General features: G+C 37.8%; 1 protein-coding gene across 1 annotated transcript; it reads left to right on the forward strand.

The window, feature by feature from the left end:
- Window positions 1-119: 119 nt before the first annotated feature.
- trmt11 (tRNA methyltransferase 11 homolog) lies at window positions 120-25,950 on the forward strand. The gene is made up of 13 exons (XM_041793700.1): window positions 120-246; window positions 3,342-3,407; window positions 3,537-3,610; window positions 3,795-3,876; window positions 3,999-4,091; window positions 4,193-4,327; window positions 4,403-4,559; window positions 4,656-4,736; window positions 4,925-5,089; window positions 7,493-7,565; window positions 8,055-8,189; window positions 16,964-17,084; window positions 25,629-25,950. Exons 1-13 carry the CDS (start codon window positions 169-171, stop codon window positions 25,767-25,769), a joined length of 1,401 nt encoding a protein of 466 aa, XP_041649634.1. The 5' UTR covers window positions 120-168; the 3' UTR covers window positions 25,770-25,950.
- The last annotated feature ends 289 nt before the right edge of the window (window positions 25,951-26,239 follow it).

Raw genomic sequence — 26,239 nt, forward strand, 5'->3', positions numbered from 1 at the left:
ATGAAATGAATATATTAAAAACATTATTAATTTAATTTCAGTCCACACTTCCATTTCACTGGAAGAAAATCCCTTCCATTCCTTTCCATTTTTGGTCATTTGTTCCTCCAGCGGTACTTTGCCTTACAGCCTTGTTTCTAGTCGGACGTGTTTTGAATCCGCATCAAAATGGCGGCCACCTGTGGAGAATCATGCCACCAGTATCTGATTCATCTTGCTCAAGACAATTTGGACTTCAGGTTACCGGTAACACCAGTTAACGTTTGCTCTCAGTTAAAGTTTTTTTCCTGTTACGATTATTTTAATTATTTTTAATTAAGAAATGGCCAATAAGTCCACTGAACTAGTTACGGGCTAATTTAAACTGTATCACTATCGTGTTACGGCAGCGTTTCTGCACTTTGAGCAACATTTAATCATAATAATCAGCTGGAAATTTCAACTTGAATTATTTCTAGCTTGTATTATCAATGAAACTCTATCTAATTAAACGTTTTGTGATTTCGTGTCTGTTTAACCCTTAATTAAGCTTATATCTTAAAAATGTTCACAACTCTCCAACATTATCTGGTTGCGTTGTTATCAGAACTGAATTTTATTGCCAGATACATTTTCACACAGAAGGAATCTGACTTGGTGTTTGGTGCAAAACAAATAACAAAGAAGAAGAAGAGAAATATTAAGAGGCTAATTAAAATGTTGAGTGGCTAGACTTAAATAGATTGTTATAGAAAAAATAAACTAGCAAAGTAAAAGTATAAAATAGAACAAAACATCAAAAAGTATGTACGAAGGTAGAAAGTGAGACTGTACAGATGTACAGCTTTTTGTAGAGAATAGATTATAGTGCAGTTTTTTTCCAAAGGAAATTAACGCACACAGTGTGCATCTGTCAACAGAAGAGATAAAATCTTTTGTGCATTAATGTACACATAGCATAGACATGCAGTGTTTTTGTCTACTGATTCTTGGGTTCTCTGATGGTCTGTAGGGGGAGGGCCAGGGTATTGTTCTCGTGCTGGGAGTTTTTGGTCCTGATGAAGTGGAGGGCCTAAAAAAAGTCCATGTCCAGGTTGAGAGGGGTCGGCTGTAATTTTACCTGTATGCCTCAGAGACCTGGAGGCGCACAGGTTGTAGAGAGATGGTAGATTGTAGCCAAATACACTCTCTGCAGAATGGATGATATGCTGCAGCCTGTTCCTGTCCCTTTCCTTAGCTTCAGTGTACCAGATGCTAGTCAATGATGTGAGGATGGATTTGAGGATATAATTCTCATTTTGATTAGGAAAAAATAAACATTAAACCGAAAAAAAAAAAAAAAAAAGAATTTTTGTAAACTATTTTTTAAATTATTTATTTAAAACTTTTAAATGACCCTTGAATGTTTGTATAATGCATAGAGCATAACATTAACAATAAGTTCTAAAGTGGTATTTTGAAACACATTTCAGGTTAAAGAATTATTGCATCTCATACAGTTTTAAAACTGATTCAGATTCAGACAACTTTGCTGATCCCAAAAGGACAATTCATTTACAGCTCAGCCATGTCCACTAAACACAACATTCGACTGAAACGTATCAGCAATGACATCAACAAACAGAGCTCAGTAAGGGACCGCAAGGTAATTTACACTAGAAAACACAGAAATACAAATCTTAATTAATATACAGATAGATGTCCCAGTGGTTAAAAATGTCAGTTGAAATGACTGCTGTCCAAGTTCAGTAAGAAATGATAAAGACTTTGAGTAACAGTTAGTTTTACTCAGAGATGGCAATAATGAACTGAAAGCATTACAGTGAACTCACCAGCCAAAACATGATGAAATTGGCTGATAATGGTCTTAGCCTTCTTTTTGCCTGCATATCCCAGAGGGAACATAAATCTCTTTGCCTGACTCCAGTGATCTTGGAGCAGACAATAACAATGTTATTGAGGTTGTTTTTGTCCTTAATGTACTAACCATTAAACCAGAAATTGAAAGAATACTTTCGATAAATGAACAATAGGTATTGTCAATGTATGAGAAACACTTTAACACCAACAAAATAAGTGTATCATCTGAGTGAGGGTGTCTAGTTTTAGGTAGTTACTGGGGATGTCTCTTTTGTTTACTACTTTTTACATGAACTCCATTGCTAATGACCTTTTCCCCTAAATCAGTGGTTCTCAACTGACTGAGCCTCAGGGCCCACTACTTCCTTCTGAACTGGAGTTGGGACCCAAATTTATGAGGAAAAAAAACCCTCAAACACTTAAATTTATTGGATGAAAATGTTGCAGATTGGACCTTAAATGGAACAAAACACATGGCTTAACAAGGATAAGACATAACAACATGCTTTGAAAGAACATCATTAAAGAAGCTCTGGGTGGACTTGCATACATACACTTTATTTTACTTCATTTTCATGTGAAAGGTGAAAACTTTGGCAATTACTTGCGAAATTTCCAAGGGACAACCAGCCTTGTCATTCCAAAGAAGGGGGATAAATAAGTCATAAACTTGAGAAAATAGCAAGAGTGTATCTATTGTCATGGAGAAATGGAGTAAAATCAAATGGATGTGTTTCCACTCAGGCTGGGCAATTAATCCAAACTTAGATTAAATCGCAAAATGGCCTACTGGGATTTTTAAATTGCAGACAGCGCAATATTTCTTTAACCTTTAATGTGTCCAATACTAGTTTAATACATTCTCTTTGCAGCAGAGCTGTTATGCTCAAGACATTATGTAAACATACATACGTCTTAAGGTTCTTGTTTTTGAATATATTTTTCTTAATCAAATTGAGAATTACATAAAAATATTGCTCATATCAGAATTGGAGCTTGAGTCAAAATAATCACAATAAGGTTTTTTTTTTTTTATTGTCCATTCCTACTTTAATCTAATATAGTGCTGGTTATAGTAAAGAATGATTTATTGCTTACTTTTTTGAAAAATACATGAGATGAGAAACCCAGAATAATTGCATATTAAATCACAATTGCAATATTGGAGCAACAAACATCTCAATTAGATTTTTTTCTAAGATCGTTTAGCCCTAGTTTCCACTTAAGGCTCCTGTACATCATAATCTTTTTGTTACAGATATATTTTTTCCAGCCACACATTCATGACCTACTGAAATACTCTGCAGTCCACTTTTGGGTCCTGACCCACCAGTTGAGAACCAGTGCCCTAAAGTATTCTTTGTTTTTCATACAAACCCTGCAGATGTTTTGAAAGTGTTATAATAAATTGTTACCACATCTTATTTTATCTTCCTCTATATTTCATGTTTTCCAACTGATTGTCATGCATCAGTATTTATGATCTCTACTGACTCTTGCAGGAAGTAGAGGCGCTCTTGGCTCTCAGAGGAAAGCCTTTCCGTCCCACAGTAAACTTCAAAGAAAAGGTCTGCTGGTGAAAAGTGCCTGCTTTGCTAGTTGTCTTATTTTTCTTTCTCATCTGTTTCTTATAAATTGACTGGTAATAAAAGATGAGTAACTGGTTTAACTCCTTTTCCCAATTGTTCTCTCTTCAGTCTCCTTTCTGGTGTCTGGATGGCTTGTGTGAGGAAGATGTTCAGAGCATTATGGCCCGATCTGTATGCGCAAAGTAAGTGGTACGGTTTTGTAGGTAAATTAATAATGGCTGTTGGGTGTAGTGATGCACTGACCTTGTAATTTTGCCCATAAGCCACACATTCAAGTGGATGCATGGTGTGCATTATCTCTGTGGCATTGTTTGATACGTTTTGTCAGCTAATATGGAGCTTAAATTAACAGCATTGTTTTTGCAGGTCTGCATTTGAGCTCTGGGGTCACGGACAAACACACAGTGATCTCAAAACATCCCTCTTGAACTACCCGGCAGAGAACATGGTTTGTATCTTGTCAAAAGACCAACCTCTACTAGTCTTGAAGACTTCAACTGAGAATATGAAAAGTCTTGGCTAGTTTCTTCAGTGTTCTTAAGTTGTACTTTTCCCTCACGTTCTCCTCAGTTACCATTCATGCACAAAGACTCGACGTATCGAATCAATGTCTACACGTTTAACAAGACTCTGGAGTTTGCAGACAGAATCAAAAGGATTGATGTAAGTATTTTCTAAATGCTTTGGTGAGAAATAAATGAATTGTGTGTGGTGAATGTGCATCTTAACTTTACTAAATCTCATGTTTTTAATAAATTCTCTAGGCGATGGAGTACCTCCCGTTTGAGGGCACAGTAAGCCTGAAAAGCCCTGAACACATCTTCTGTTTGCTAGAAGATTACGGCACAGACCCCAACAACATCCCCGAGCATCCATACTACGTCTACTTTGGCCGATGGGTGAGATAACTTAACATTTAAGTAATAAGATTATTTTCAATCAAGTACTTTTCATCCTCATTCTATCCCCATCAGATAGCAGACGGACAGCGTGAACTGATTCGCTCGCACAGTGTGAAGAACAGACACTTCATAGGAAACACCAGTATGGATGCCGGGCTTTCCTTTATAATGGCCAACCACGCTAAAGTCAAAGAAAATGACCTTGTGTTTGACCCATTTGTTGGCACAGGTGAGGAAATCCTCATACACACCTTACTGGCACTCAGTCACTCTTAGAAATCTGTGTTTATAAATGGTTTCATGTCTTTGTTTCTGTTTGTTTTAGGAAGTTTATTGGTAGCTTGTTCTCAGTTTGGAGCTTACGTCTGTGGAACAGATATCGACTACAACACAATTCACGGCAAAGGTAAGCTTTGTCTTCACAGAGAGAACATGTCAACTGTTGGCTTTATGTTTGACTTTAATCTTGCATTTATCTACAGCCTTGCAGATGTTGCTTGTATAGACTTATGATTTGACACACTTACACTGTTCACATCTTTCTTTAGTGCTCTGAATTTTAGACTTATCCAGTTGTACTAAATTGTCTTCCAGGTAGGTCAAGTCGCAAAAACCAGAAGTGGCGCGGGCCTGATGAGAACATCCGAGCAAACCTGCGGCAGTACGGAACAGAGAAGATGTATATAGATGTGATGGTGTCTGATGCATCCAAGCCTGTGTGGAGAGAAACTGCTCTGTTTGATGCCATCATTACTGATCGTAGGTCATCAACTTATTCTTTACATGCCCAAATAAACACTTAAAGATGAAATGAGATTAGATTGATACTTTAGTGATCCTAGAGGATGTGAGATTCAGCTGTTCTGTTGCACACATAACAAGGACAGCAAAAACAAGAGACATCTAAAAAAACAGAGAAACTGCTCTGAGATTAAGAATGTGCGTAAGTACGGCAAGTTATAAAAAATAGAAAGACACATAAAGATATAAAAGTTATAAAGATATAAATTATAAAAGATACATACATATGTACAAGAATGTGTAACCTTTAGGGGGCAAATAAATACAGAGGAAGCAGGATACTGAAAGAGGTGAACAGTGTGGAAATACGGAACATGTCTTAATTGAAAAAATCTATTTTAATAGAGTATGAATAGATTCAAGATTCAATAATTTATTGTCATTGTCATGGAAGACAACAAGATATCGTTTAGAGCATCCAAACATTGTACAGTTTTGATGTAAAGTGCAAATAGTGTATAAAGTGGCAGTGAGTAACATAAATACTCCATTAGAAAAATCTTGCTCCTGGTATCCCTTTAATAAGCCTTTTACACCAAATATTGCAGAAAACAGACATGCCAACTGTTGGAGCCAAAACGTGTTAATACTTTGTGTGTAATTCTGATTTTGAACAGCAGGTGGAGCTTTGGCTTGAAGTGAGCAAAAAGGCAGGCTCCAGGTAATTGGATTCTGATGTGTGAACAGGGCAGTTTTTTGACATTGTCGGCTTTCATCACAAGTGTCATTTATCCAGAGTGTTTCCATTTTATTCGTATGGGATTATTGGAATCTGTATACTATTGAAGACTTAATGGGAAAGAGAGTAAATAGATTGACATGTCCAAACCGAAGATGAGCGCTGGACATTGTTCTGCATGATCCAAAAATAAATCTACTTCACCCTTCAGTGGGTTTGTTGTGAAATAGGTCTCTACACGAACGCCACAAACTGTCTTTTCCACTCAGCTTGATATGTTTTCCTCAGAGGACAGAAACATGGGAAAATGATCAAGACATACAGCTCTGAACAAATGTATTAGACCACCTGTCATGAAAAGGACATAACGTTAATATTTTAGAAATCTTTCAAAAACTTGTGTAAAACTAAAAGTGGTATTTTTATTTATTTGGCAAATAAAAAACGGAAACAGCTAAATATTCCTTTTCCATACATTATGACCAAAACTTCAAATTTTGTATGGCCTCCTTTGTCCTTGCTAACAGCTTGCATTCTTGCGGCATTGTTTTTCCATGCTTTTTAACAGTCTCTTCTGCTATTGCATTCTAAATAGTTTCTAGCTGTTCCCACAGACTTACTTCAGATGAAACTTTTGTGTGATCAATCTTTAAATCTACAAAATCCCACATTTGTTCAACAGGATTCAAATCCAGACTTTGATTAGGCCAGTCCATCAGTTTCAGTACTCCAGATTCCTTTTCCTTGGTCCAATAGTCTGATGCAATAATAATCTTATTTCAGGATTAAAAAAAAATCAGTAAAAGAGCTTCAACATACTGATCTATTAACCATTACAGAAACATAAAAAGATATTTTGGTAATTACCAGCACTGTTAATTTAGGGCAGATGTGGCATAAACCTTACACTGGGTGGTGGTCTAATAAATTCATTTAGCGCTATATATTTAGAAACCAGTTAAAAGTAGCAAAAGCTATTTGCTGCACTGATTTTGGGCAATGAGAACTACTGATGTGAGGAGAGAGCCACCAACACAAATTACATACAGGCTGGATGATGCTAGCTTTTACAGAGCTGCTGTGATTGGCTGGTTACAAGCAAGCTACTCCTGACTGGCTGTTTGATTCAGACCTGCTGATTTGAAGTTAATACAAATTATGTGTTGCTCAAGGATACAGATCTTTTCAGTTTAATATCATTGGTGACATGAAATTATGATGAGAAATATTTTAATCTTCCCCAATTTCTGATGAAATAATGTTGCCTACTGTATCTTTAAGAGTAGTCAGTGTAGGGATGCACAATGATGAATTTTTGCTGATACTTAATATGCTGATAGTTATAAATTGATTGTAGCAAATACAGATATCAATACTGATATATAAATGAAGTTCAGAATTAAAACTTTAGTCCTTAAAACACACTTCAAAATTTAAGGAAAGAGGCTGAGCGAAAAAGGAAAAGGTTAGCATAGGTCTGTTGGTCCTTGATAAACAAACTTATTTGTACATATGGCTGATATTTACAGCTGTAATATCTGTGGTAAGTTTCTGCATAAATGTTCATATCTGCATCCCTGGCTGAGTGTATAATGTCATGATTGTGTCTGCAAATTTTGGAGCAATGCTCTTTGTCCTCTGTTTCTCATCTTTTCTTCTCCTGTGGTCTCTCTGATGTACAGCTCCATACGGTATCCGTGAGTCTACGAGGAAAACTGGCTCACACAAAGACATTACTAAACCTCCTGATGGCATGTGAGTTCTCCTGATGCTCAATAACTTCATTACAAAATGGATCTAAATTTGTCTCAAGGCTTCCTCCTGCCCCTACAAACATGGTTAGGTCAATAAATACATTTACAAACTGGCCGTAGGTGTGAATGTGAGGGTTCCTGGTTGTCTTTCTATATGTCAGCCCTGTGATTGACTGGTGACCAGTCCAGGGTGTACCGCACCGCTTGCCCAATAACAGCTGGGTTAGGCTCCAGCCTCCCCGCAACTCCAGACGGGATAAGTGGTGAAGAAAATGGATGGATGGATGAAATATTAAGCTACAGAAATACCTTTCACTACTTGACAGCAGAGATAACTTATTACTTTTCTTACTTTGTATGTTTTGAAGATGTACATTTTGTTTTGACATTTGCAGTTTTGCATTTGCTTTTTATATTTTATTTTTATGTTTATTTTGTGTATTTCTGTGATATAATTCTTTCTGTATTAATTTGAATTTTCCTTCCTCAGCTTTGTAGAGTCTCACGTCCCTGTGTCTCAGGCGTACCACCTGAGTGACATCCTTACAGATCTACTACATTTCTCTGCCCTTCACCTGTTCATGGGTGGGAGGCTCGTCTATTGGCTGCCCGTCTACAGACCAGAGTGAGTATTCAGACATGTTGTAAGGTGTCATCAACTGATAATATAAATGTCTATAGGATATTAAAGCTGCTGGGGCGCGCCGGTAGGCGAGTGGTTAAGGCGTGTACCATGTACACGGGCGGCCCAGGTTTAAATCCAGCATGTGGGACCATTTCCTGCATGTCTCTCCCCGCTCTCTTCCCTGTTTCTGAGTCTATCCACTGTCTTCCTCTATCTAATAAAGGCACAAAAAGCCCAAAAATAAATCTTAAAAAAAAAAAAAGAGCACGCTGCTCCAGTTTCATGTCTTAAAAACACTTAGAACGAAAGGAAAACTGACTTTTAGATAAAGCTTTAAAAGTAAAACAAAACTACCAAAAATCACTGTGGCCGGCTCTATGCCTGAATCCAGATGGAAGAGATTTTTTGCAAAATTCAGGGTGAGCTGAGGTGAGAATGCAGCAGGAATTATTCAGAAACACTTGAGGAGGCGAAGATGATGTGTAGACCCTACAAAAGTCATATAGATATTTGTGCATGCAGTGAAACATACTTGGTATGTTTCTGTTTGCCAGTATGTACTTTTCTGCTCTTTTTTGATACTATGAAAATTTAAAACTACATTTTGCGTGGCAAAAATTGTCATCAAAGCATCAGACTCTGTTATTCTGCCATGTCCTTTGTATTTGTTTTATGTCAAGTCCTGCTTCCTGATACTCTCCTCCTCCTCCTAACAGTAAAAATTGAAAAGAATAAAAACACACAAAAAAGTTTTTATTATGCAGAGGCCCGTATTCGGGCCGTTTGGAGCTTTAAGGGTTTAACCCCTTACAGCCCAAGTTCATCAACAATGCCAAAGTTAAGTAAACTTGTTCATGGTTTAAACTGTTGAAAAGAGGAGTGCCTCGGGATTCTAACAGTGTCCAGCTCTAAAAGCTCACAGACACACTGCTTCAGAAACGACCCTGTTTAATGAGAGGAAAACTAAGGAAAAACAAACTCACGCCAAATGATAGTCCAAAAATCTGAACAATCCTTGTAATCCCAGTACCTAGATGAGGATAAGGGTCCACACACTGGTTCGAAGCAAGCAGTTACCATTTTGACTGAGAGGTCTTACAGCCAATGAGATTACACTTCTATTGAGGTATTGCATGCTGGGCGTCTGTAGGAGGTAAGTTTCTGTTATACTGTTGCAGCACAGTACAAGCACTTCATTTTACACACCATCTCTTTTGTAGGTGCGCTTTTCTGTCTCTCTTCATTTTAGATTTAGGTGACAACATGTCTGATAGGTGGAAGTGTAGCTTATACTACCAAAGAGCCTTTGCTGAGATGTGTGTCCGTCAGAGTCATTGTGGCTGCATCAATGTCTCACACAGTTTTAACAATCTATAGTCCTTCATGGATGGCATCAACGCCAGCTGTAAATGATAATATTTAAATTAAATGTAAATATTTGTTTAAATTTGATTTGTCTTTTTACTTCCTCATTTGAAAACACCAAAAACTATTCATTTGGTATAGCTGTTTTCTTAATAAATAATTTATCATGAATGCAATACAATATATCATCAAATTTTATTATTTGGCCACATTGTGAGGGCTTTTGGCTAGTACATCAACAAAGAAGAAAATAAAAATCAAAATAAAATCAATGTTATTTTCTTCAAATATATTGTCACTTTTTATTTGAATAAACACACAAATGTAGTAATACATAGCTCTGATGTCATTTGATTATCAGGTGTTCATGAGGAGCTTCTGTAACGTTGTGTCAGAGTGATCGAGAATTATTCTGACACTTGTACAAGAAACTTAAGAGAGTTTGCTTTCAGGAATGTCACGGTTTTGTTTTTAAGTCACAGAGGTTCATAAAAAGTATCCATTTAAATTTGGGTATAGATGGATTGATGGATAGGATGGATGGATTCTTTATTAATCCTCAGGGAAATTCAAGGCTGGATATCATTTAGTATTACATCATTTAGGGTCCCCTCCTTAAAAATCTGAGGCACCTTGGAAAGGGTAAATAAAAACATAAAAAAGTAAATCATTAAGGCTGATTGAACAAAGGGATAAAAACCTTTTCCGAGGCAGAGCTAAAAGTGAGGGAATAAAAGAGCATCCTAAGGTTTGATTTAAAACAGGCAGTGAGGGGACATCAGAACATGTGGAGCGTTCCTGAGCTTTGGTGCTGCTTCTGAAAAGACTCCCTCACTCTTAGCTTCAGCTTAGACCTTGGGATAGTGAACTGATCTGAAAGGTCAGAAAGACAGGAAGGTTCAAGGCTGCTTAACGATTTATGGCATATGTCGTTAATAAAGTTTCAGGGTAGCCTGTCTGGTGTGCATATGTGAAAACAGCCACAGTACCAACAAACCATGTAGAGCTTGGTGGTTTTATTTATGTGAAAGGAAAACTATTGTTCAGGTCTTTTAAAAATGTGCACTGATACACAAAAATATGTAATTTTATACTTGATCTGATGTTTCTTATAAATGAAAAACTATCTGTTTAAATGGTGCTTTTCCACCAGTAGGGGGCGAACTTGCATCATTAGTCAAAAATGATCATTTAACATGAACAAACCCTGAATATGTGTACATAATTTTGTCAGTTTATTCCTCATATAAGTAAAATCATGAAGCAAAGATGCATTATCACAACATTACTATTATTAAGTTTTACAAAAATGGAATCAAACCTGTAACGGTAGCATTTGAATTTGTAACTTTTGTTGAGAAATATTGATTTTAAGTCTGGTCAGGATTTATTTGCGGCACATTTGATGCATGGACTATCACAATGTACCTCACATTCAGTTAAAAAAACAACCACTGTTACTGTTATTGAGTGCATATAGAGAGAATCAAGTTTTACAATATTCAGTTTATAAAAAATAAAATAAAATGTACACAATAAACACAGCACAGGCTCTTGCGAAGAAGAATAGTCATTGAGCCATAAACTGTGAAAACAAAAATGTAAAGTTTATAATCTCCCTCTGAAAGGTTTCAGCTGTAGCTGCTGTCAGGTCTTCAGGCAGGGTGTCCCATCCAGGGGGGGAGAAGTATATACTGTAACTGTTATACTTCAGTAAAAGTACGGTTACTCTGGTTTAAATTTATGTAAGTGAAGGTAAAAGTTCTGGTCTATAAATCTACTCAAGTAAAAATATTTAATTTAAAGTTACTTTAAGTGCTGAGTAGATACAAAATAATAAAATTGCATTTTTCTTCTTTCAATATTAGATTTGTGATTTTACATGCAGTTATGTTTTAAGTTCCTCATCTTTTTGTAATTTTCAACAAATATAAGCAGTAAGTTATTCTATAGTTTAACATGACATAACATGATGCATGAATCAGTATGGATTACACATCTTTGTTGACAAGTAGATTTACTGATTTGTTCAACTTAAACCTTGTAGCAATTATCACAAATTAAGAGCTGAACAATTTTGAAAAAAAAAAATCTTTCTGTGATTTTTTTGATGCATTGCAGATGCGATGTGAATTGTTGTATTGAAGGGAAATCATGATTTTTCTGACATAAAAACTCAGATTTTTTTGCAAACTATTCCAGAAAAAAAGATGCTTCAATGTTTACATGTGTAAAAGAGAACATCTCTGCTACAACAAAATGTATCAAAGTGTTTTTGATTTAAATTTCTGGTCAAAGAAATATTGCAACTCCTGCAATTTTAAAATTGCTGCAGACATATAATATAAATTTAGAAAAATTGTCCAGCCTTAGTGGCTACTGAGGAGTTGTATGGTACAAAATGAACTTTCCTAATCGGCAATTACAACATGAGAATTTGGATCTCCAGCCAGGTTTTCAGGTAAAGACACATCTCTTTGATAAAGTAAAATAGAACAGCTGTTTTGGGATGTTATGTGGAATCATTTTCTCTTTATGTGCTACTGTGTAGTTGAAAGAGGGAGAAAAAGTACAAGAGTAGTTGTAGTAGTCAAGTAAAAGTACAGTCACTCTGGTTAAAATTTACTGAAGTGAAAGTGAAGGTACTGATTTCATGTACTCAAAAAGTACAAGTATGCAAAAACAATGCATTACAGTAATTTAAGTAAATGTAATAAGTTACTTTCCTTGCACTATAGAGGGCATAAAAACCCAAGCAGCCTCTTTTTCTTTGGAGTTCTTACATGAATAAACCTCAATCCTTATAAATCCTACACAAATACAGTTATAGTATGTTATTAGTTTGGACATGGGGCGCAGATGGTCTAATGGTTAGGTCGTGCCCCATGTAAGGGGTGGCCTGGGTTTAAGTCCAGCTTGTGGCTCCTTTCCCGCATGTCTCTCCTCCACTCTCCCTTCCCTGTAAGCATTTCTATCTGCTGGCCTCCTCTCTAAAATGAAGGCATATTTCAAGGCCTTTGCACATTTTCAAAGTATGAAAAGTGCTACACAAATAAATAAATAAAGGTTGACTGAAAAAAAGCCAAAATTATATCTTCTAAAAGTTGTGGCATCTAAGCTAATGGTTTGCCAAATGTTTTGTTTTACTTCCTGGAAATTTTTATTTCTTATCTATTTTGGCCCAGTAAATTGGCACATAGGGTACTTTTTCACTCTGTTTTTAACCCTCTAGCCTTGCCCTTTAGTAATCTTCCATCCCTGCACCTATAAAACATCATCCTGCAACTGTAACCACCCATATGAATGGCAGTGTTTGAAGAGAGTAAGCTACAGGTGTGTTAGGGTGCTTGACAGTAAACCACAACTTACAACTCCTTTATATGCTTGCCTTACAAAGAGGCTCCTCTGAAACAAAGTTGTGCATTGTTGAATGTTGTGTGCTTTAGCAGAAAATAAAGAGCTGGCTTTAAGAGCAGGTGTTGGACTGTAAAGGTGTGAACCACAACAGAGAGCGACACCAGCAGACGTTAGGGAAATAAACCCCCTACAGGGCTGGCACTCCCTTTGGTCACTGATTATAAGAGCCGAGAGGAGATGAGATAATCCTGCATCCTCTGGGTTTTTAGTACGTGTGTAAGGGAAAAAAAAGAACATGCACAAGCACAAAAACTTTGCCCGTTTCTCATTTCTCGGTCCGTTTGACATTTCTGCGAATGCGCCCGTGCATATGCATGAATGTGTGTGGTCCTTCCCATGAAGCCATGCATGCACGTGCGTCATCATGTTCACACATTTGTCTTTGCTACTCATCTACCGGTGCCTGACTCTGTGCCTGTGAGAGTGCCAAGCCAAAATAAACTTCTGAGGCCAGGAGAGTCAGATATGTGAACTATCTGTCTCTGCAGGCTGACCTGTGTGTAAGCCCAGACCTTGCCTGTCTCCTGGGCCTAATCTGGAGCTCTACAGGGGGAGATATCAGGTTTCTGTCACCCCCACATACGTCTGTATCCCCGTCTGTGGCTCTGATAGAAACACTGGGGATTGTGTGAGTTCGTCTACTTCATTAGAGTTTGTATGCTGCGCATGTGCGTGTGATGACAGGTGACACAAAGTCCTGTCAGCAGAAGTCCATGTCTAGACCAGGTCGGACCCTCAAACTCTTGTCTCTTTCTCTACTTTAAAAAATAAATGAAAGAAGGAAAAGTATCAAGACGGATGATATGATATCAGTCATCACAGCCATAAAGTGAGCTAATTACAACATAAACAGGAGAAGCAGAATCATGAGGTCTGTGTATTGTCAGAGCTGAGGTGATGCATGTGTCAGTAAATCTAAATGAACCATGTTTTCATTTTGAGCTCATAAATTTTCATTCTAATGTACCTTTCTGGACATTTTGATAAATCATTTCAAGGCCTTTGCACATTTACAAGAGGCCATCATCCACTGCTTCAGCAGCTTTTCTCACATAGTCTGTTTCATTATTTTATTTGATTTCTATGGGTGAAGTGTTTTTGTATTACCCTTCAAAGCTGATGGATACTGTCTGTCAAGCAGATCCATCTTACAAAGGTTCAAGCTGACACGCTTCTCCTTCAGACCAGTGATTAGACCAATCAGCATCTTTTGAGAATGAGGCATTGGCTATAGACATGGTTTAGTTCTACCACGAGCCGGTAAGTATAGAGGTTGTAAAGATTCTTGTGGAAGCAGCTTATAGCAGCATTTTTATCAGAACTGGACAATTATTTATTAAATGAAGAGAAAATGAAAGCCTTTTCTGGGTGAAAAGATGTTTTTGCAAGAGCCACCTGTCTCCACTTATAGTGAAGAATCATTTATTAACATAAGGACAGCTGCCTGTAGCGCTCGCATTATGCACTTTACTCCTTTTACTCCCTACTAGGTCACATGTTTTTTTGCTCTTATTGGTTGTCATGAACTTGACAGACAGAATTTTTATCCAGTCACCCTCAGGGCTTTTTCCTCTTTTTGAAAAGCTCTGCTCTTTCTATGCCTATGGGGTGAGCAATACAGGTACATCTAAAAAAATTAGAATATCATGAAAAAGTTCAATATTTTTTGGCACTTATTTCAGGAAGTGAAACCCTTGTATTATATAGACTCATTACACATAGAGTGAAATATTTCAAGCCTTTATTTTTTGAAATGTTGATGATTAAGGCTTACAGATAATCAAAACCCAAAATTCAATGTATCAGAAAATTAGAATATTGTGGAAAAAGTTCAATATTGGAAATTCATGGTGTCACACCCTAATCAGCCAATGAACTCAAAACACCTGCAATGCAACCCCATACCATCAGAGATGCTGGCTTTTGAACTGTGTGCTGATGATAAGCAGGATTGTTCCTCTTCTCTTTAGTCCTAAGGACATGCCATCCATGGTTTCCAAAAAGAATTTCAAATTTTGATATATGTGACCAGAACAGTTTTCCATTTTGGCTCAGTCCATTTTAAATGAGCTTTGCACATAGAAGATGCTGGCGTTCCTGGACCATGCTCACATATGGCTTTTTCTTTGCAAGATACAGCTTTAATTTGCCTTTGTGGATGACACAGTAAACTGTGTTGACAGACAATTTCTTGAAGAGTTCCTAAGTCCATGCAGTGATTTCGAGTACAGAATCATGCCTGTTTTTACCGACTGGGCACCAAAAGATCATGGGCATCAATTATTGACCTTTGGCCTTGTCCCTTGAACACAGTGATTTCTCTAAATATCTTGATGATATTATGTACTGTAGATGGTGGGAAATTCAGTCTTCTCAAGTTTACACTGAGGAACATTTTTCTGAAGTTGTTTCACATTTTTCAGAAGCATTTTTTTTTTTTTTTGCAAATTGGTGAACCTCTGCTTCTCTTTACTTCTGAGACTCTCTGTCTCTCTAAAGTGCTCCTTTTTATACCCAGTCATTTACTGACTTGTGACTGATTTACTTAATTAGTTGCAAAATGCTCATCCAGCTGTTTTTCCAGCCTTTTTTTTACCCTGTCCCTACTTTTTTGGGATGTGTTGCTGGAAACAAATTCCAATTGAGCGAAGATTTTTCATGATATGGTAGAATGTCAGGTAATTTTCAACATCTGATATGTTTAATGTTTTACTGTGAATAAAATATGGGTTTATGAGATTTGAATATCATTACATTCTGTTTTAATCTACATTTTACACAGTGCCCCAACTTTTTTGGAACTGTACATTAGTGTGTCAAATGTCCCATATCATTTATAAAGTCTTTTTCTCCAATAAAAAAATGAGTTCTGAAGGTAAAACACATTAGTTCCCATGGTTCGGCTCTTCACTGATGACCGCTGATTGGCAGGAGAACGATCACCTGGCTGCATCACCTCTAGTCACCATGACGACCTAACATTCCATCATCCCAAGAGGGGCCTGCATGTAGCCATGGCAACATGGCAGACAAACAGTGATGTATAAATGTGACTGTGTTGTTTCTGTGACGGTGTTCAGGAAAAAGTGCTGCTGACACAAATATGCAAACACATACATCATCACTGTTAATAGGGCCTAACCTGGCCAGACTCGTGATGACAGAGGCAGCAGTGGCCTGTCAACTCACTTTTTCCACTAATGTTCACACTACAGTCTTCAAACTAGTTCAGTTTTTGACATACCAACAAGTCACTTCACAAAGACAATCAACATAATGTGAGCTAAAGATGAACTAACCATACATGTTTAAATATCTCATACCAGATACAAACACAGTTCTTTTCCTTAGATATTCAAAGTGAAGCGCATCCAAAGCACAAACAGGACCTGGTTTGCTTGATGCCAGCATTAAACTGATGCGACATAACAGATTGATATTAGCTATCGACATTGGTTCATGTGGCATTATTCGCGGATTAGTTGTGTGTCAGCGGAGCAGATTTTGGCTGATACCGGTGTTAAAATGGCACATTGGTGCATCTCTACTCATATCGTGTGTCACCATATACTGCAGCTTTTGGAACATTTATAAACACACCTAGAAAGCGGCTCATAACTCTGCTCTTAACTGTCACATTGGGTTATGTAAGCCACCATAATCCAATCTAGGGCAGACAAAAGACCCAAAAAATGGTGATCCAAATGCCCAAGAAAAGTTTGCTGATTGGATTAGAAAGAAAATAAACAGAGAGGGTTGGGGGTTGGGTGGGCAGTAGAGCAGCATAGAGTTTGGAGATGTAAGGTTGTAATTTTGGCTAGTTAAGTTCCAGTATTTTCTCCAACAGCCTCTTTGTAGCCGAAATAAGAAGTTCACTTTTCCTCATGTAGGCTTTAATCAGTCCTCATGCAGCTTTCTAAGTGTGATAAGTATTGCAACCAAATAAAATAAATTCAGCTTTCTCTGTTTTTCTGTTTTTGTTTCCTTCTCAGGTATTGTGAAGAGATGATTCCTCTTCATCCGTGTCTCAGACTGATCAGTAACTGTGAGCAGACTCTCTCCAGCCACACATCCCGACGCCTCATCACTATGGAGAAGATCAAGGAGCCTGAGGTGTGTTCATATAACTAACTTGCAACTTTTATTTTTATGTTTCCAAGCAAGATAATTGCTGATATTATGTTAGAAAACAGATTTTTTTTTACAGTAGACTAGTAAAGGTTTGATCATATCTCCTACTCTGGGCCATTAAAGTACCATCTCCTATTGAAACTTGTGAGGGTTTGAGGATCTCTTGATGCTTACTTTTAAATTTAAGCACTTTTTAAAATGTCTTTAATCACTTTGCAGTTCTTTGTTTTATTTCACCTTTTTTGGAGCTTGTGTTTTCAGCTCACAGCTGTTTTATCCTAACTGTAGTGTCACACACTTCTCTCTTTCAGCTGAGCCCTTTTGTTTGAGATGTTGAAATTCACAAGTTGATGGACCTTAGATGAATGTAACGATAGACAAGGGTTTGATTGAGGCTGGAAGCTACTGGTTGAAAACTGAACCACTTCTAGAGTCCCTAGGAGATGTTGGGAGTAACACTCTTAACTTTCATTTCAGAAAATGTACACTGATATGTACGGCTGGGTGTCGTTTGGGTTTTTTCTGATCCCAATGGGTACTGGATACTCTAAAAACAACACTGGTACCTTAACGATATTTTTAGGATGACAAAAAAAAAAATGATGATGGTCAATGGCACTAGTGGGACAGAGAGGTCTGTTGATGGGACAGAGGGGGCAAAATCAACAACAGAGAAGGAAAGGGACGAAACTTTGACCCAGGTAAAAGTCAGACAACTTTTTATTTCTACTCTATTGATCTGAGGCACCGAGATGCTGCTGCATGCGTCTGTTTGCTTTCACTCTTCCTGCAGACATCCGTAGCGCTCCATCTCTGGACATTTTCAAAAAACGTCTCAAGCACCACCTGTTCACCACAGCCTACAGTCTTCACTAAACCATCCCTTACACTCATCCTGCCCCTCACATAGTTTGTCCATGTCTATGTGTTCCTGTAAAGCGTCCTTGGGTTTCTTGAAAAGCGCTATATAAATTCAAGATACTATTATTATTATTATTATTATAGCCAACTAAGACAGACAAATACCAGAACAAACTTAGAAAGGACAAGAGGTGGTGCTTAGAGTTCCTACCTTGTCTTTATATCTTTTCTGTATAGACGAGCTCGCTAATGCAGCACGCTCCCCTTTATTTCAGGCCTGGATCCAGTAGGTTCATTTTGTCTTCTCTTGATTATTTATATTGTTTTCCTTTTTTTCAGACAAATGTAGGATATGTTTTTTTTTTTTTTTTTTTTTACTTTGGCATGTTTCGACTGTCTTCTGCAGTCTGCAGTCTTCCTCAGAGGAAGGTCATTAATTTGTCTGAATAAAAGAAAACTATAAACATTTAAGGCCATCGCTCATTGATGTTCTCTCCCTCCTTCCCTCCCTCCGCTATAAATGTAAACCAATAATATTCCATCCTGTTTATCAAAACGAGGTATCTCTTTGAAAAAGAATCAAATGATCAGCACCATAAATACTATTTTTCACTAAAAGAGTGGCATGCTGTAACATATGCGAGTCAAAACACTGATTTAGATGTAAAAGCGATCTCCAACCACATAATCAAGGCACTTTGAGAAACTGTAATTAGTACAATTTCAGTGGAATTAAAATATTTTCATGCATTTTAAAAGTACAGTTTAATCATCTAACCCAAAATTTTCCACTCTTTCTAAGTGCATGTAACAATACTATGTGTCAGCCGGTGGCAGTCTCAGTCTGTATTCACCAGAAATAAAGGGAATTGGTTTAATATTGGTATCAGCCAATATCAGCCCTTTTTTTTCTTTTTTTTTTTTTTTTTTCAAATATTGGCCTTTGCCAAATCACGAACGAACCAAAATCAGTTAACAACATTTATCTGTTCTGTTCAATCAGTTCGTTTGCTGGTACCTGAAATCCTGTATCTTGCTGCTGAATCAAATAAAAATATTTTTTTCAGGGCAGAAGAAGAGATGAGTTAGACAAACTTGACATCAGTTTAACATCAGTATCGACCCTAGTTTTCACAGTTAATATATCTCTACCTTTATTCAACTCTAAAACTGATAGTTAAAATCCATTCATCATTCAGTTGAAGTTTTAAGTTTCTTTTTATTCTGGTTGCATTGCTATAAATAACAACATACACTATATTGCCTTGTCCATCCAAATAATTGAAATCAGGTGTTCCAATCACTTCCATGGCCACAGGTGTATAAAATCAAGCACCTGGGCATGCAGACTGTTTCTACAAACATTTGTGAAAGAATGGGTCTCTCTCAGGAGCTCAGTGAATTCCAGCATGGTACTGTGATAGGATGCCACCTGTGCAACAAGTCCAGTCATGAAATTTCCTCACTCCTAAATATACCACAGTCAGCTGTCAGTAGTATCATAATGAAGTGGAAGTGACTGGGAACGACAGCAACTCATAGAGGTCGCCAACTTCCTCAGACAATTGCTACAGACCTCCAAACTTCATGTGGCCTTCAGATTAGCTCAAGAACAGCACGTAGAGAACTTCATGGAATGGGTTTCCATGGCCGAGCAGCTGCATCCAAGCCATACATCACCAAGTGCAATGCAAAGCGTCCGATGCAGTGGTGCTGCTGCATGCCGCCACTGGACTCTAGAGGAGTGGAGACGTGTTCTCTGAAATTACGAAGCGCGCTTCTCCATCCGGCAATCTGATGGATGAGTCTGGGTTTGGCTGTTGCCAGGAGAACAGTACTTGGCTGACTTCATTGTGCCAAGTATAAAATTTGGTGGAGGGGGGATTATGGTGTGGGGTTGTTTTCTGGAGCTGGGCTTGGCCCCTTAGTTCCAGTCAAAGGAACTCTGAATGCTTCAGCATACCAAGAGATTTTGAACAATTCCATGCTCCCAACTTTGTGGGAACAGTTTGGGGATGGCCCCTTCCTGTTTCAACATGACTGTGCACCAGTGCACAAAGCAAGGTCCATAAAGACGTGGATGAGAGAGTTTGGTGTGGATGAACTTGACTGGCCTGCACAGAGTCCTGACCTCAACCTGATAGAACACCTTTGGGATGAATTAGAGTGGAGACTGAGAGCCAGGCCTTCTTGTCCAACATCAGTGTGTGACCTCACAAATGCGCTTCTTGAGGAATGGTCAAAAATTCCCATAAACACACTCCTAAACCTTGTGGAAAGCCTCCCCAGAAGAGTTGAAGCTGTTATAGCTGCAAAGGGTGGACCGACATCATATTAAACCCTATGGATTAATAATGGGATGTCACTTAAGTTCATATGCGAGTCAAGGCAGGTGAACGAATACTTCTGGCAGCATAGTGTATCTACTCTGTGTATTGCAGAGTTTGTTTACTGGGCTTGTATGTGTGAGCATGAACAGTAACACAAATATGATCTTGTTTATGTAAAATGAGAGCATGTGTGCGCCTGCCTGCTCTTTCATGTGTTTTCAAGTTCATGTTTTTATGTTTAGTTCACAGAAATGTTTGTGTGTGCATAACCACGAGTATGTGTCATGTTCATGTATGTAGGATGTGCATATGTGCTTTTTACATGCCATCCCAGTGGCAGTGATGGTGTTTGTTTGTCGGTCAGGGGTAAATCCTCACCATCTGGCTCTGATTTTTTTTATATACTTTAAACCCTTAATGGGTTAATCACACATCATATGGAAAACAATCCATCTTTAGATCTGGCATACATTCCACTTCAAAACCCAAAATTGTTCCCATAACAGGCACTGTATGACACAGACAAAAACATACAGATCTTATCTGTCTTATATTTATCTTAGCTTGTAGAATTTTCTCTTTTTAGAGGCCTTAGTTCATACCTTTGGGAAGTAAATCTCCAGGTTTTACTTCAGATCCACTCATATGGCTGCGTACTTTGCTCTTCATAGTTTCTGATGTAATGGCTGTTATTGTTTTTGTTTCCTTGAAAATTATTTTTTTAGGATTTATGGTGAGTATTAAATGTGATTTTTGACCTTGAATTACTCATTAATCAAACACTTAACACATTGGCCTCCACCTGTATGATCCATGGCAGGGGCTGACTTAATATAACCACAGTTTTGATTTAATGCTATGCACCTTTCTCTTTATTTATTTGGGATCATGATTATTTAGTCAGTCATGCAGCAAGCTCTCGCTGTGCTCATGGAAATGTTTCCAGGTTGCTTGGCAGCATCAATAAGCAGATGAGAGGTGTTTGCTGACAAATTACAGGCCCAATGTTGGAGTCATCACTTCCAACTCATCTCACCTCATTATTCCTCCAAGCAGCATCTCTCTTCCTGCATTTAGCCCTTCATTGACCTCTAGCAGCTTCCTTACAGCCAACACAAACTGTTTAACTAAAGGATTCCGAGCACTTCATATCCATTATTAATAAACACATGTACAGTATGTTTCATACATGCAAAAAAGGAGAAAGTGATGCCCAACTTAAACTGGCATACGGAATGATAGGAGTGTTTTATTTACTGAAAATGTACGGTCAAAGGATTATAATATCTACTCAGGGACATATATATACTTCTTGAAATTCTGCAGTCGTAGTTTTTCATTTAGGTTAAAAAAATGTACCTGCATCACAGTTTGTAAGGCAAGGCGAGTTTATCTGTATAGCACATTTCAGCAAAAAAGGCAATTCAAAGTTCTTCACACAAGACATAAAAACACAATAACAAAAGGAAAAAGAAACACAACAGAAACATTTAAGAATGAACAAAAATAACTCTGATAAAAACAATCTATAAAACCCTCAAAAGATAAAAACAAAAGCCACGGCAAGATGTCTGTGATAGATCTCTCATCTTCCTACTGCCACCTGAACCATCACAATTCAATGGTTCAGGACTCACAAGTGTTAATTATTCTCTTGAAATGTCTTTCACAGAGTATGTTTTTTTTTCCCCGGCAGTGAAAGCCTAATCGTGTATTAAGGTTAACACCTGGCCTGTCTAATGGCAACAAATAATTGTCCCAAAACTCACCTCATAGTAGAATTTCAACGTTTACACTGCCTTATCAAAGAGTGGCTGATAACTGCCTTAAAACCAGTGCTTATGAGTCAGAGAACTGCAGGGACATTACCTTTTAAGCAGTCAGAGTAAAAGTTACAGTGCAGAGTTGTAGTTAAAATAGAACACTGAAAACATTTTTTTGTCAAAGGCAGCAGTGGACAGGTGCAGCTTCAACCTTGATTTTTGTTGTTTTTGATGCCAGACACCTTTGCACCATGAGTGAAGTTACCCACTGAGTTAGAGCTACTGCCCGTGATTTTAAGTGCTCCTATGAGATGCATCAAGCATATTCATCAGTACACATGTCCTTTCTTTTAAGGTTGACTCTCTGCTTTGTTCTTGTCATAAGAGACCCACTTTGCTACACATTTTAAAGAGGTACTGCAGCTCTGTCTAAGGTCTAGTTCCACTATATGTTGTGAGGAATAATATAAACACTTTTAAATGTTGAATTTAACTCTATGTGAGTTTAGTTAACGCTGTCAATTTTGCTTTGTATTTTAGTTTATTATAGAGGTCTGGCTTTACCTAAACAACCTGGTTGGAGATCTATTCTCTTGTTGTTCTTCCCAATATGAAAAGATCAAATTTTACCATACAATTCCTCAGTAGCTACTCAGTACTCAACTTAAAATTAAAAACTTTTCACTTATACTTGAGTAGATTTATAGACCAGTCATTTTACTTGCACCTAAGTAAATTTGAACCAAACTTTACTTTTACTTTAGTACAACAGTTGTGGACTTTTTTCATCTCTGGTTCTGAGTAGTAGCTAAAATATTTCCTTTTAAGTTTTAGGGCCATTGTATATTATTCCAGTTCAGTTAGAAAACTTAACCTGACACACCGGATAGACTGTTTCATATATCAAGTTCATAGATATATTTCACAGTTATCTGGGAATCCTCCGATACAAAGTGTCTGAGAAGGGCAGGACTCTTGGGAGGTGATTGGACAAAGGGTCTGTCTGTCACATTCATTGCGGGCTAACCAGAGCAACAGGACAAAAATGGGATAGTAGGCATGCACAGCTGGTGGAAGTTGTCGGTCACCAACTCATGCCGAGGCAGGTTGGCAGAGGAGTGAAAAGATCTTCTCTATCATGAAAAGCTTTCAGTGCTGTTCTTAGCTCTTTGTTTAATAAGGAAATCCAGTTCAGTTCTAATCAGACTGCTGCTACACTATAGCTAGCTATTAGTATCAACTTCCAGTACAACCTCCTCAAATGATGCGATCCGCACCGTTTTCATTTTGGCACAAACGTTGTAGATTGAGCATTGTGTTGTGGATTTGCGTGATGGCAGACATGGAGTCTGACCCGTTCATCTGCTTTGCTAGGTTACAAACTACTCACATTGTAAATGTTAAAATGTTTATTGCACCAGAAGAACATAGTTTGCGTTTGGTGTCAAGGCTTCGACCTCGTCTCTCCTTGTAGATTTATTTTACATGTAGGATTTGAGGAGTGATGATGGTATCCCACACTCTCCAGTCAGAGCCTACTGGTGGATGGTGAAGATGGTGGTGGTAGGAAAGTATATTAGCACAGCTGAGGAAGGGGCCAGTAGTCTTACATCTTAAATTGGCCACCAATAAGGAGAATATTTTCCAAGCAGTTGTAGAATGATGCATGTTAGATGTGATATAGGCACAGCTCAAGTTGTCTGCATGCCTAGCCCAAAGGTTATCATTCTTTTTTTAACACTTCAACAGCCATCGGATAAAGTTTTTCTCAAGGCTGTTTTTTTCAAAATGTACAGTCATGGACGAAAGTATTGGCACCCCTGGAATTTTTCCAGAAAATACACCATTTCTCCCAGAAATCCTTGCAATTACAAATGATTTTGGTATACATGTGTTTATTGCCTTTATGTGCATTGGAGCAACACAAAAAATCCGAAGAAAAACGCCAAAATTAACATAATTTTACACAAAACTCAAAAAATGGGCTGGACAAAATTATTGGCACCCTCAACTTAATATTTGGTTGCACACCCTTGGAGAAAATAACTGAAACCAGTCACTTTCTGTAACCATCAACAAGCTTCTTACACCTCTCAACTGGATTTTTGGACCACTCTTCTTTTGCAAACTGCTCCAGGTCTCTCAGATTTGAAGGGTGCTTCTTGCAACAGCAGTTTTGAGATCTCTTCATAGGTGTTCAATGGGATTTAGATCAGGACTCATTGCTGGCCACTTCAGAACTCTCTAGCGCTTTGTCTCCAATCATTTCTTGGTGCTTTTTGAGGTTTGTTTAGGGTCATTGTCCTGCTAGAACACCCATGACCTCTGACGCAGACCCAGCTTTCTGACACTAGGCCCTACATTGCAGCCCAAAATTTTTTGATATTCTCAGATTTCATGATTCCTTGCACACATTCAAGGCACCCAGTGCCAGAGGCAACAAAATAACCCCAAAACATCTTTGAACCTCCACCATGTTTGACTGTAGGTACTGTGTTCTTTTCTTTGTAGGCCTCATTCTGTTTTCTGTAAACAGTAGAATGACGTGCTTTTCCAAAAAGCTCTACCTTAGTCTCATCTGTCCACAAAATGTTCTCCCAAAAGGATTGAGGCTTATTCAGGTACATTTTTGCAAACTCCAGTATGTCTTTTTTATGTCTCTTTGTCAGCAGTGGGGTTCTCCTCGGTCTCCTGCCATAGCACTTCATCTCATTCAGATGACGACGTATGGTCCAAGCTGACACTTTTGCATCCTGAGTCTGCAGGACAGCCTGAATTTGTGTGGAAGTTGACTGAGGATGTTTATCCACCATTCCAACTATCCTGCGTTGCATTCTTTTGTCAGTTTTTCTCTTCTGACACACACAGGCACACAACACAAAGGTTGAGTCAACTTTTACACATTCTAACTGGCTTCAGGTGTGATTTCTAGATTGCCAGCACCTGTGACTGCTACAGGTGAGTTTAAATGAGCATAACATGCCTGGGGAAAAAAAAAAAAAAAAAAAAAAAAGATTTATCCACATTTTTAAAAAGGTGCCAATAAATTTGTTTGGGAGAAATGGTGTATTTTCTGGAAAAATTTCAGGGGTGCCAATACTTTCATCCATGACTGTATCACTTTATTCTAAAAATATTTAAGTCTGCTTATCCTTGACTTTCCCCTAGATTTTTTTTTTAATTTGCCCTGTTGTTAAAAAGTGATCACATAAATCCAGATTTAAAAAATTGGCCATTTATACCTGCAGCTCCCATGGTCATAGAATCGACATGGTAAGAAAGCATTGATGTTCTTGATAGTTTTATCATGCCAGTAGATAAACAACAGATACTGCTTTGGAAACACCCTCTGTCCATCACTGCACAACCTCATTAGAAGTCATAGACTAACCTTCAACATGTACAAAACAGGCTCAAAAAAAGAGATTTATTATTGTAAAGTGTCATGTAATATGAAGAATGCATTGAAGGAATCTGATGGTGGCGCCATTTCAGGACTGATCCAGTTCTCTATGTCTGGTTAAACTCTTGTTCAGTATCTGTGGTTAAATGATTAAATTTTGTCTTTACAGAAATTAGACAGCCTTGCTCATCTAGTGGACCCACGCTTCAGCCCCTACCAGGGACACAACGCCTTCAGAGAAAAGTACTTCAGTGGACTGAATAAGAGGTGTGTTAGAGAGGAAAACAAAACAAACGTCAGTGGAGAGTGAGAGGAAAATGCTGTGTGAAAGCCACAGGAAAAATAGACGATTACAACCGAGGACATGGTTTTACTGGACTAGAAGAGGAAAACAAACTCTTACCTTTCATTATTATTTTTTATCTTCCTCACTATTTTAATAAGGATTTTTTTATGTCTGTACTTCTCTTTGAAATAAATGGTTAAATGATGAGCTGTGTCTTGTGAGTGCTTAGGCCACTAGGAACCAAACAGCTTATTTGTTTGACCGGTAAATTCTACTATTGTTAATAATTTGTCAAAGAACCTTTTGATCTTCAACTGGTGGCCTAGGGGCCACTTCAGCCCCCAACATCTTCCCATATAGCCCCCAGAACTTTAGCAATTCAAAATATGTGCAGAGGAACAAAGATGTTGCTGTATTTTGTTTTTCTTCAAATAAATGCCCTACAGCTATTAAAACATCTCCAAAAAACAACTGAGATCAAAACAGTTTAATCA

The sequence above is a fragment of the Cheilinus undulatus genome, linkage group 8 (genome assembly GCF_018320785.1).
Source record: "Cheilinus undulatus linkage group 8, ASM1832078v1, whole genome shotgun sequence".
Taxonomy (NCBI): Eukaryota; Metazoa; Chordata; class Actinopteri; order Labriformes; family Labridae; genus Cheilinus; species Cheilinus undulatus.